The sequence below is a fragment of the Hordeum vulgare genome, chromosome 1H (genome assembly GCF_904849725.1).
Source record: "Hordeum vulgare subsp. vulgare chromosome 1H, MorexV3_pseudomolecules_assembly, whole genome shotgun sequence".
NCBI classification, from domain to species: Eukaryota; Viridiplantae; Streptophyta; class Magnoliopsida; order Poales; family Poaceae; genus Hordeum; species Hordeum vulgare.
In genome coordinates, this window is record NC_058518.1 from 41,219,629 (window position 1) to 41,231,459 (window position 11,831).

The 11,831-nt window shown below is 45.5% G+C and overlaps 1 protein-coding gene across 1 annotated transcript; it reads left to right on the top strand.

Annotated features, from left to right (window-relative positions):
- The first annotated feature begins 254 nt into the window (after nt 1–254).
- LOC123411454 (phosphoinositide phospholipase C 2-like) lies at nt 255–11,550 on the top strand. The gene is made up of 9 exons (XM_045104438.1): nt 255–711; nt 4,114–4,310; nt 8,522–8,657; nt 8,942–9,157; nt 9,964–10,193; nt 10,304–10,421; nt 10,540–10,683; nt 10,860–10,946; nt 11,050–11,550. The coding sequence occupies exons 1-9, from the start codon at nt 400–402 to the stop codon at nt 11,341–11,343; spliced, it is 1,734 nt and encodes a 577-aa protein (XP_044960373.1). The 5' UTR covers nt 255–399; the 3' UTR covers nt 11,344–11,550.
- The last annotated feature ends 281 nt before the right edge of the window (nt 11,551–11,831 follow it).

An 11,831-nucleotide genomic window follows, 5' to 3' on the forward strand; every position in this document is an offset into this window, starting at 1 on the left:
GCTCATTGTATTTATTTTTAATTTATCCAAAAAATTATGTCTATACCATTTAACGGACCGATATAAATCCGTGTTAGATGACTTTTACGGTTTGAACGAAAGCGGAGAATTTGGGGCGCAACAATATCTATATATTCACCTGAAAATTTATCCACAGTCTGGCATGTGAGGTCTAGAGCCACGTGTCAGTGAAACACTGGAGTTTCTTTATTATACAACGTCACACCTGTACTTGGTTTTGGTAACGAGCTGCTTTTAATATTGTCGCCAACAAACGAGACACTGGATGCATAACAAGAGCACACACAGGGATGTGCACCAGCTAGCTAGCCCTCGCAGACGAGCCAAACCAGAATCAGTTCACTCTAGCTAGCTGCCTGTACATAGAGAGCGAGGCCCATGACGACGTACAGGGTGTGCTGCTTCCTCCGCCGGTTCCGGCCGGCGTCCAACGAGCCGACGGAGGCCATCTGCGACGTGTTCCAGGCCTACGCCGGCGCCGACGGCGCGCTCAGGGAGGAGGCGCTCAGGAGGTTCCTCCGGGAGGTGCAGCGGGAAGCCGGCGACGACGACGTCGAGGCGGTGGCGAGGGAGGCCATGGCCTTCGCGGCGGAGCACAGGCTGCTCAAGAAGGGCGGCGGGCTCACCGTCAAGGGCTTCCACCGGTGGCTCTGCAGCGACGCCAACGCCGCCCTCCATCCTCGCCGTGGGGTAAGCTCACTAGCTGCCTCACTACACCTCCATCCATCCATCCGCCCGTACTAATAATTAATCAAAACAGTTATCTTCTTCCTGCTTAAAAAATGTCAGAAGGAACTTTTCCAAGAAAACAGCTTCTACGATTTTCCATGGTTTGAACTGGACAAAGATCCTGAAATATTTTTCTACTAGCTAGTAAATACATAAACCATGTTCTCGCTTCTCAGCAGTGCCATCGGAGGTTCTAAACAAATTGGTTAATAGTGGGCTGAAATTGATTGACTCCTGGTCAGATATGGCTAGGCCCGTAACAAAGTAGAGAAGATAATAATTTTATGAAAAACAGGGTGGTTTCTGCAAAAATGATTTAGGTCCTCCACCTATATCAACATTGTACAACAGTTTACTGTGGATAAACAGTGTAGGCACATGTGCAATGTCCCTCATGTATGGATCATGCATCAGTGTTAAGCTTGTGCGGTGCCCCCCATGCTAGAGAGTGACGCCAAGATTACGATCTTTCCACGTACTACTAGCCCTAACTAGCCACAAGGATTTCTGTCTTTTGTTTCTGCTTCTCTCTGTTATTTTGGCAGAGACCTAGCTAGAACGTTTGGCAATTATCATCATAAGATGATGAAGCTGTTTACTAATATCCATGATACTATTCTTTGTAACTTTTGAGAATAATTTTTTGCGGAAAAATTATGCGGTTGATTGATTGATTGATTGAAGGGCATCTCTTGTGTAAACTTGACGGAGAATCTGTCAAATCTTAGTTATGAAATCCGAGTCAGGCCATACAACCCGTAGGAATTAGATTCCACTTCAATTAGGTAGGTAAGCATTCTAAAATTCATGTGCGATGATATTGCAAGAACTGCGCTGCTACATTTTGAATTCTTGAAACTAGTGGTGATTTTATGTGATCTTGAAATTAGATCAAGGTGCTATAAATGCAACAGTTTCAATGTATTTGCTACTCCCTCCGTCTCGGTGCATTAGGGACATTAGAAGATGCACTGCAACCTAGGCACGTAGAAATTGGATAAGAGAAAATATTAAATTGTAGAGGAAGTCAATCACACTATTCCTTTCTCAACTAAAATCATGCTATTAATTAGAAGACCTCTTCAAATCCAAAAAACATGACCCATAAATTGCATGCATTGATTCTTCAATTAATAAATGAGGTTTAATTAATATGCATGCGTAATGTGCCTTAGCGTTTTGGGAATATTTAATTTTCATAATAAGATGTCTAATGCACCGAGACAGAGGGAGTAACTAGGTTTAGTAAATTAATGTTTTGAGCCTTGAAAGTACGCAAAGTTTTGCGCAACTTAAATTTCATAGTATGCGTGTAACTCTAGCAATTCAGAACTACAACTACTTTATATTCCACTTCCTCTATACGTAAATAATTATAGTTGAAGAAAACTAGACTAATTTTCTTCAACTATAATTATTTAGGTACAAAGAAGTAATAATGATGGGTGGAGGAATTCTTAAACCTTTTCTGTTTCTGTTGGACGTGTGTGAGGGAGATAAGGTTCCCCTTATATACAAGGATAGACTTGACACTTTGGAGCAGTTTTGAACCTGCTGCCAGTGCATAAAGTTATCAAAATGGACCATTTCCCACGTTTCCGCAAGCATTTAGATGTATATACAGATTCAAGCTTTTTTCATAAAGCATGCTAAAACAATCATGCATGCAACATGTGAGGTTAAAGTAAACAACTAAAGGACACTAGGTACAGGTACTTAGTGAACTAAATCACCTGCTCCCACGCTTTGAGCTAGTGTTATTGGTTGCTTAACTCACTATGTCTACTAATTATTTGTTTATCAGAAAGTGCCCTAATGAAATCAGATGTTGGTTTTATTAGAATGTCCTTAAACAAGTAAATCTATTCCTTGGAATTAAGAACGCAACGATGGGTTGAGTCAACACGGCACATGAATGGTTCAATGTAGACGTGCTTGGATACCAAGCTCTTCCATCTGTGCAGAATTTTATGAGTCTCACATGGTCTGGTCTTGAGGTATGGGTGGGTTTGTTATTGGACATACATGATCCAGCTTCAGCTGTCTTTGCGGCAGAGTGATAAAAAACGGAGTATCATTATTGTTCTGTTAGCTACAGGCTAAAACAGCATTCGTCTACCAACTTTGTTGAACTCGGTATACGGTTTTCCTTTTTATAAGATACAGTTGGTGGACAAAAAATATAACACTTTCGCTTTGGTAGATCCCCTTCATAAAACATAGAAAAAGAAACGTATACCCATATTATATTATACACTTTTATATATTACAGGCTGCCCTATATATTTCTATCTTGTATTGTATACGTACAACGATCTATGGTATATAATACGAGGTGGATATATGATTCCTTTTTACGTTTTGTGAAGGGGAGAGGGAGGGGTCTATCGAAACACACCTCATAACATAAGTGTACACTTAACACTTCCATTAAACCCCCTACAATAATAGCTAGACGGCATTTCTTCCCAGACTTCATTTGCCTGATGTTGTCCTAACTATCACATACAGAACCATGCATGGCCGGTGAGCTAAAGCGCAATCTGCTCCAAAAATGATTGAAAATGACTTACTATTTCAGTACTCCTGTGAATTAATTATTCTTTCTTTTTGCGAAATGAATTAATTGTTCAATAGCGATGTTTGGATACCCCAACTGTATGTGTAGATCTTCGGTCCGACCCTACATTATTGGCTTGGTTAACATTAGTTTCCCAATAATACTACACCTACGTAATTTTTTTACAAACTCTTACGCAACTTTCCTTCACCACGTTCTCTCTCCCCCTGATTTTTAGGTGGGTGGGCCCCTCATCCCCTCAACTCTTAATCCAAATTTGCCACCTGAAGTTTACGTAAAACTCATTCGTAAGTCTAAGGCCCTGTTTGGTTTTAATAAGTCAGGTGACTTAAAACTAATGACTTATAAGTCACGCCTGTTTGGTTGTCATGTGACTTATATGTCACCTTTTCATGCAAAAGTGGGTGACTTATAAGTTTTAAGTTGGGGTGAAGTAACTTATGACTTATAAGTTGGGGTGACTTATAAGTTGGGATGACTTATAAGTTGGGTTTGTTTGGCAAAATAAGTCACTTTTTCCACTTTTCAACTTATAAGTTGGTGACTTATTTGAAACCAAACAGGGCCTAAAAAAAGTATTTAAGTGGCCCATATAGAATGCTTGGACGGTTGTGTGCGTGGATCCTTCGGCCCGATTCTGACCTGTCCGATGTCGACCTATGCTTGCGTATTATTGTACGCATTTGGTACTTTCCTCTTGGCCGTATGTACGTATATAGCTCACGGTTGGTACCGGGGAGCTTTCTCCAACCATTCTTGTATCTCTGGAAAATTTGGTGCAGGTTCACGATGATATGGGTCTGCCGCTGTCGCACTACTTCATCTACACGGGCCACAACTCGTACCTGACCGGGAACCAGCTGAGCAGCGGGTGCAGCGAGGTGCCCATCGCCAAGGCCCTCCGTGACGGCGTCAGGGTCATCGAGCTCGACCTCTGGCCCAACGCCGCCAAGGACGACGTAGAGGTCGTCCACGGAAGGTATGATCGAGTTGCATGCATTTTTTTTATTAGAAAAAGAGGTTAAAATCGTCGACCTCTCCATCGATTTGCATGCATGGATGGCTGTTTTCCTTCTTTAACCCTACACTTGTTGGTAACTTGGCTATCGGACGACGACGACATACAATACACATCTGGAAAAACTGATGGAAAACCAAACAAGAACAAACACATGATTGGACGTCGATCGATGATGAGGCTCAAGACAACGTCTCCATCATCTAGATATAACGTGATTATAGACGACAGAATGTTTTGTTGTAGCACGTTTGGCACGTAAGTTAGAATGATTTTGGTGTTCTGAGAGCATCTCTAAGAGCAACTCTAGCAGATCCCGCAAAAATTCGACCCGCAAAACGTGTTTGCTGTTTTACGAAAATCGCGTTTGCGGGTCGAAAACATGCGCGGCAGAACAGAACCCGTATCAAAACCTCCATAATTTAAAAAAACACTTTCGCTGGAGAAATTGCACAAACATAGTTCATCATATACTACATAGTTTATCACATGATCAACAAACTACAATCATAGTTATACTACATACTACGTTAAACTAGTAATAGAGGGGTCGGATCTGACGGCGGCGAGGTCGCGGCAAATGGACGACGCCGTGGAAGAGCCGGATGCTCAATCCTCCTCGCCGGAGCTGCACAGGTCGACGTACTTCGCCGCCTGCTCCGCGCGGATGCGACGCCACTCCTCAGCCTTCTCGTTGGCGGCGACCGTCTATTGCCACTGGAGGGTTTCGAGCTCCTTGGCATGGCGCCGGCGCTCCGCCTCCTCGCGCACGCTCCGCTCGGCGATGGTGACAGCAACGGCGTCGAAGTACGCGACGTAGTCCTCGGGCCCGACCACTCCGCGGTGGCCGAGCGGAGCGGGCTCCTCCTTCACGGGGACGAAGGCGAACGGCGCCGGCTCCTCCGGCTCGTCCTCGTCCTCCGACCACTCCCTCTTCACGGGGAGAAAGCCCGCGCCGGAGTACGAGGAGGATCCGGCGTAGGAAGATCTCGCGGAGGAGAAGGACGCGCTACGACGGTCGTACTCCTCCGTCTCGCGGCGGTTGAAGCTCGCCGGCGGCGACATCCCGCGGTTGGTCCACCTCCGGGCGCCGCGCTTCCTCGCGCCGTCCGCCCGGAGCGCCGCTCGCGCTCCGGGTCCCTCTCACGGCCGGATCTGCTGCCGGAGCCGCGTTCGGAGCTCCACATTCGGCCCCACATGACGGCTGGAGGCGGGGCGGGTGGTCACCGGCGGCGAGAAATGTGGAGAGGGGAAAGGGGAATCGGGTGGCTCACGGCGGCAAGGGGATAGGGTTTGGACCCGCAAAATGGTCGCGGAACCGCAGTTATACTGCTCGGGCGTGCGGTTTGCGGGCTGCGGCAAAAAAAATTGCGGGGCGGGCGAGTATGCGGGCTCTGTTCTGTCCGGAAAATTAGGCCGAGCCCGCATACTCGCCGGAATTTTTGCGGGCCGGGCATTTTGCGGGGTGTGCTAGAGTTGCTCTAACAGACCCCATATAATGTCCTGACCCGCAAAATAACTGTCAAAACACAGGTCGGAGAAAAAAAAAAGCTGCTAGAATAGAACCCGCAAACGCGTCCGGCCCGTAAAATTTCTTGCGGGGCGCTGCAAATGTTCGTCCTCAACCTTCAGATTCACGGGGTGGGAGGCCGACCCGAGCTCGCCCCTTATCCGCAACGAGATTTGGCGCGAGGGAAATTTCCGCGTCGTTCCCCCCGCTCCCCCTCCCCGGCAGCCGTTGCCCCGCCCACCGCATGCTCCAGACCTTCTTCCCCGCCATGAAGTCTTCCAGCCGTCGGATCTCGTCACCGTGGATGTCGCCCCCGCTCCTGCGGATCTCGTCGCCGGTCATGTCAGCCCCGCTCCCGCTGTCGCCAACGCGCCAGCCCGCAAGCGGCAAGGCAACGTTGTCGTGGAGGACGGCATTCCGGCTGGCCCAGCCGGAAGGGAATGCTCGCCGGGCGCCGCCGCCGCTGCGCGATCTGCCCAACCGCCAGCGGGGAAGATGAACAAGGTTTCGGGCGTGAAGTGGAAGAAGGTTCCCACGAAGAAACCTCCGACCACTCCGTACGCCCCAGCTTCAATTATTCGCTCATTGAGATGTGCTTTCACTCGATGTAGCCGTGGTTCGAACAATGGCGCTGCCGAGTTCGTGCACTTGTTGGCCACCAATGCTGCCGGCATCGATCAAGCCCCGATCGGTGGTTTCAATTACAATGAATTAGAATGGGGCTTTGATGACCACGATGGTGAAGAAGAGGTGGAGGAGATAGATGAGGCGACATATCAGCAATCAGAAGGAAAAAAAGCATGAGATCAAAGAACTACACGGTCTTGGAAGATCAAATATTGATCAAGGCTTGGAGTTCGGTGTTTATGGATCCTTGCACCGGCGTGTCGCAAATCACCAAGACGTATTAGTAAAGAATTGAAGATCAATATTTACATTTGATGGCCAAGTATCCCAACAGGACAGCAGAGACCTGTCGGTCACTCCAAGATCGTTGGGACGTGATCAAGCCGACTTGTAGCCGCTGGGCGGCTTACTTGGAAGAAGTTTACAATGCTCCTCCAAATGGAACCGTCGAAGACGACTATGTGAGTTGATTGCAATCAAATGGTTCCATTAGTTTGCACAATGTACAATGGTTCCATCGGTTTGATTTTGTTTTTATTGTGTAGGAAAAATTGCCCAACAACGGTACAAAGACAAGGATGCTTCCAAAGGCAGATTTTTTAAACTAGAGCATTGTTGGGAATTGCTCAAAAACTATGGCAAGTGGACATTGATTAACAGAAGATCCCCATCGAAGATAGTTTCACTTACGAACATGGATGAAGATGAAGATGGAGATGGCCCAAGAAATTTGAACAAGCCCGATGGTGACAAAAAGACGAAGAAGAAGATGAAAAGGGAACGCGAAGCATCGACCCTGCGAGACAAGATAGACTCCATGCTGCAATCAGATGAGGTATTGCTAGCAAAGTCTATGGATGCAAAGATAGAGATGGCCGAGAACAAGGCACGAGAGAAACAAGAGAGATGGAAATTACCGAAGGAAGTTGAGGAGAGAAAAACACGTGCCGCTGAGAACAAAACCATGGACAACCTTCTTGCCGAAGAGAATAGGATCATGACTTTGAACCGCAATGACATGGACGACATGATATGACAAGGAGAGAAATCTTGAAGAAGAGGATGCTTGCGTGTTATGGTGGCGATGGTTTATCCTCTGGAATCGAAACCGATGATTTTGGTGCCGGAGTAGGGGCAAGTGCCGGAGTAGGAACAAGTGCAGGTAATAGATTCGGGGGAGTTGATGGATTCTGGGGCGGCGATGAACTCCATGGTGCAGAGTGAAGAACGACCAGGATGCATGAAGTCCTTTTACGTTTGTCTTTCAAACTATGCTCTATTTTTTGCGCGCCAACTATGCTTTATTGTTTACATTCTCACTCGAGTCGCTGTCAAATTGCAACTATATTTTATCGTGTGGTTTTCCGGTTTGCGGGTCGCCGCGGTGGCGTCCGAACAGACTCCGCATTAAGGACCCGTATAATAGCATCTTCTGCGAATATGCTTTTATACGGGTCCAGTTTAGGAAATCTGCCTATGTCCGCACCCGCGCCGGCCTACAAAATCCGTTTTTCATGGACTGTAAATGATTTTTGCGGGTCAGAAGTATACGGGGCCTGCTAGAGATGCTCTAAGAATGACGCCAGGGCCCAGCTTAAGCCTAATGGTGTGAACGACCTCCAAAAAGGTGAAAATGAAGTTTCCTTTTGTAGAGAACAATTGACAATCAAGTGTTTTATTTGTTGAGAACAAGTGAAAACAAACCTTTGTTTTACAAGTATAAGTGAATACGATTTTTTTAGAGGTCTTTACTATACTTTATTGATCAACAACGACGTTCAGGGAATTATATTGCAGGATTGTGTTGATTTTTTTAAGGATACAAGATCATGTTGAAATGGCCAGAGGTATATAGTGTTGGCTTAGGTCCAAGTTACCATAGAATCGATCCGATTACAGGCCCAAGTTACAGAATATTTTGGGGGATTCACACCGTCGACGAGATCGGAGATAGAGTGCACGGTCACCACGAGTGGCCGGTGATGCCTGTGGCAGCCCTTTGACCAGTGACGTGACATGGATTTGCGTTTTGCAGGACATGGACGTCGCCGGTGAACCTAATGAAATGCCTGGAGGCCATCAAGGAGCATGCCTTCGTCTCCTCCCCGTATCCCGTGATCCTCACCCTCGAAGATCACCTCACTCCCCATCTTCAAGCCAAAGTAGCAAAGGTATATTTCCGGCTTGCCCAATGCTATCCTGGCCTTTTCCTCATCTGCAGTCTTCAACTCTAAAATTCAGGAAGAGATTTGATAAAAATAATATGCAAAACCTTAGTTTGGCCTTCGATAAAAAAGTCATGCCTTGTCGAAGGCCATATTAAGATGGAGCATTTTTATGAAATGTTTTATTATATGGGAGAAAAAGGGTTTAAAACAGTATTTGAAGAGCATTGAATTTCCATGCAATTTTTTGAGGATCAGATGATGACCATGCGTGTTTGATTATGTCGCAGATGATCAAGGAGACATTCGGGGACTTGCTCCACCTTTCGGACTCTGAGGCAATGCCCGTGTTCCCTTCCCCTGAGGACCTCAGGGGCAAGATCCTCATATCGACCAAACCTCCCAAAGAGTACCTTGAAACCAAGACCAGCAAGGAGGAGGCCCAAAATGGTAGCACAGAGGAGGAGAGCGTGTGGGGGGATGAGATCCCCGACAGCAAGGCTCAGGTGGCTGCTGCTCGCTATGTATTCTCTTTTACTTGGCATGGTCTCCAGTATGGTTTATGGTACCTGACCTTTATAATTTTTTTACGTGTGGAAAATATGAAATATATAAGTAATGATATAGTTCTGAAAAAATATATAAGTAAATTGTTAACAAGATTGAAGGTTTCACCTTCTAGCTGCAATCTAGTGACAAAAGTTACCCCGTTTAGTTTCTGTTTGCCACATTTTACATTTAGTTGCGACTTTGTGATGACTATTTCCCTATTTCATTAATTTTTGCGATCTAAGTAGACAGATGCATGTGTCGGGAAGATCTGACAGCTTACTAGACAGACAACTCAAGTTACTCAACATATTCGTTAGGGGTGTATCCGATATGATGTAGGAGAAAATTAATTGGTACAATGACACACTTGTTTCATAGAATTAACACAATTTCATGGAATTCGATGAAAGCAGAGGCAATTTGATATAATTAGGCATTTCTATAATAAATGTGAGCCCAAGCTATCTGTGCTGCTAGCTTTTTCGTTGTCGTAACAATTGGATCCAGGTTTTCAATTTGGTGGAAATAATAAATTTAGGTAAAATCGAGAAGATAAATATGTAGCAAGACTTTTCTTTAATAATGTAAAAGTTCTCAGAAAGTCATAACTCAAGGGTAAAAAGTGGAATTTACTTAAATTCATTGATCTAAAAATTATTGAACGCCTAAAATGCAATAATGAAATCACCACGAATTTTGCACTAGAACAGCGTAAATATATTCAGGTCTATGATGTAGCAACTGTGAATCCGATTTGCAGGTTTCAGAGAAGGACACCGAGCAGTATGTGGAAGAGGATGAAGAGATGGAGATGCAGGGACAATTGGGGGTCAATGAGGAGTATAAAAGTCTCATCTCAATCCCCCTCACCCGAAGAAAGCATGACATGGATCAGGATCTCAAGGTTGATCCCGAGAAAGTGTCTCGGATGAGCTTGGGGGAGGCGGCATACGAGAAGGCCACAATTACACATGGATCTGAAATTATAAAGTGAGATTAATTTAAGTGTCTCTTTGTGTAACATTTTATTTCTTCTGCGCTCGCGAATAAAATTTAAGTTAATACGGTAGATTAATGAATCTTTGGTAATTTTCTTTCAGGTTTACACAGAGGAACTTGCTACGGATTTTCCCAAAGACAACGCGCATTACTTCATCCAATTACAATCCACTGATGGGATGGACATATGGAGCTCAGATGGTTGCAGCAAACATGCAGGTAGCATCTATCATTTTCTTCAGGCTTCTGCAGTATTGATCTTATTTGTCCACAAAACTAAGTTTACTGAAACAAAGTGTTTCCCGATTTGACTTTGAAATTTTCTGGCACTCCGCAGGGTCATGGAAGGAAACTATGGCTGACTCAAGGGATGTTCCGAGCAAATGGCGGTTGTGGTTATGTGAAAAAGCCTGATTTTCTTATGAAGACGGATAAAATGTTTGACCCTAGATCGGAACTACCAGTGAAGACAAGGCTCAAGGTGAAGTGAAGTTTTGTTTTTTACATTATGATGAACCAAGCGAACAAAAATTACCATACACCGTGCTAAATTGCTGCCAGTAACTTCAGTGTGTAACTTCTTTTCTATTTGCTGGATTTGCTACAGTAACTTCAATGTGTAACTTGTTTTCTTCTCAATGTTGTTACCATCTGAAGGTTACTGTCTACATGGGAGACGGATGGCGATTCGACTTCCGTAAGACGCATTTCGATAAGTGCTCGCCACCAGACTTCTATGCAAGGGTCGGTCCATTCCTCATGCTTCCAGCAATTAATCAGTGAGATGAAATGTGATGTAGTTACATACTGAAGAAATGTATGTCTAACGTCTGATAAATTAAGACAGGTGGGTATAGCAGGAGTTGTTGCAGACACAACGATGAAGGAGACCAAGGTGATCAAGGATAACTGGATACCGACATGGGATCAAGAGTTCGAGTTCCCCTTGGCCGTGCCAGAGCTCGCGCTGCTCCGCGTAGAGGTGCACGAATCTGACAACCACCAGAAGGACGATTTCGCTGGCCAGACCTGCCTGCCGGTGTGGGAGCTCCGGTCTGGGATACGATCCGTCAGGCTCTACGCCCGTGATGGCGAGGTGCTGCGCTCGGTCAAGCTCCTCATGCGGTTCGAGTTCTCATAAAGGATGGAGCTCGCGGGCGTTTCCCTGTTGATCCTGGCGATGTTGGTGGCGTGTGTAAAAAGATTGAAATTTTTTGTTCGTTGGTACCTCTGTCATTGTGTGCGTACTCTTGCTGTATATGATATGATTAGAACTCAATCTGCGACTATTATTTGCCACAGGGTGTTTGTTGGGTGAGCTAATGAAAGATCAAAGATTGTTCGGCTAGTGTACACTAGTAGAAAAAGGGTCAAGACCATTAGTCCCGGTTCAAACGAAAACCGGGACCAATGTCAGGCATTGGTCTCGGTTTGGTTTACCTCATTAGTCTCGGTTCGGGGCAAAAATCGGGACTAAAGATCCAGCGACTGTCACGTGCCGCGGAGCATTAGTCCCGGTTTTTGGAAAGAACCGGGACTAAAGGGTAGGCTATTAGTCCTTGTTTTAGACAAAAACCGGGACTAAAATGTTGCCTATATAAACCCTCGTCCCTACCCACCCTCTTCTTT

Coding starts and splice junctions, on each gene's coding strand:
- LOC123411454 (XM_045104438.1), top strand. CDS start 400: ATGACGACGTACAGGGTGTGCTGCTTCCTCCGCCGGTTCCGGCCGGCG. Junction 4,311..8,521: donor GTAGAGGTCGTCCACGGAAG/GTATGATCGAGT, acceptor TGCGTTTTGCAG/GACATGGACGTCGCCGGTGA. Junction 10,422..10,539: donor TGGTTGCAGCAAACATGCAG/GTAGCATCTATC, acceptor GGCACTCCGCAG/GGTCATGGAAGGAAACTATG.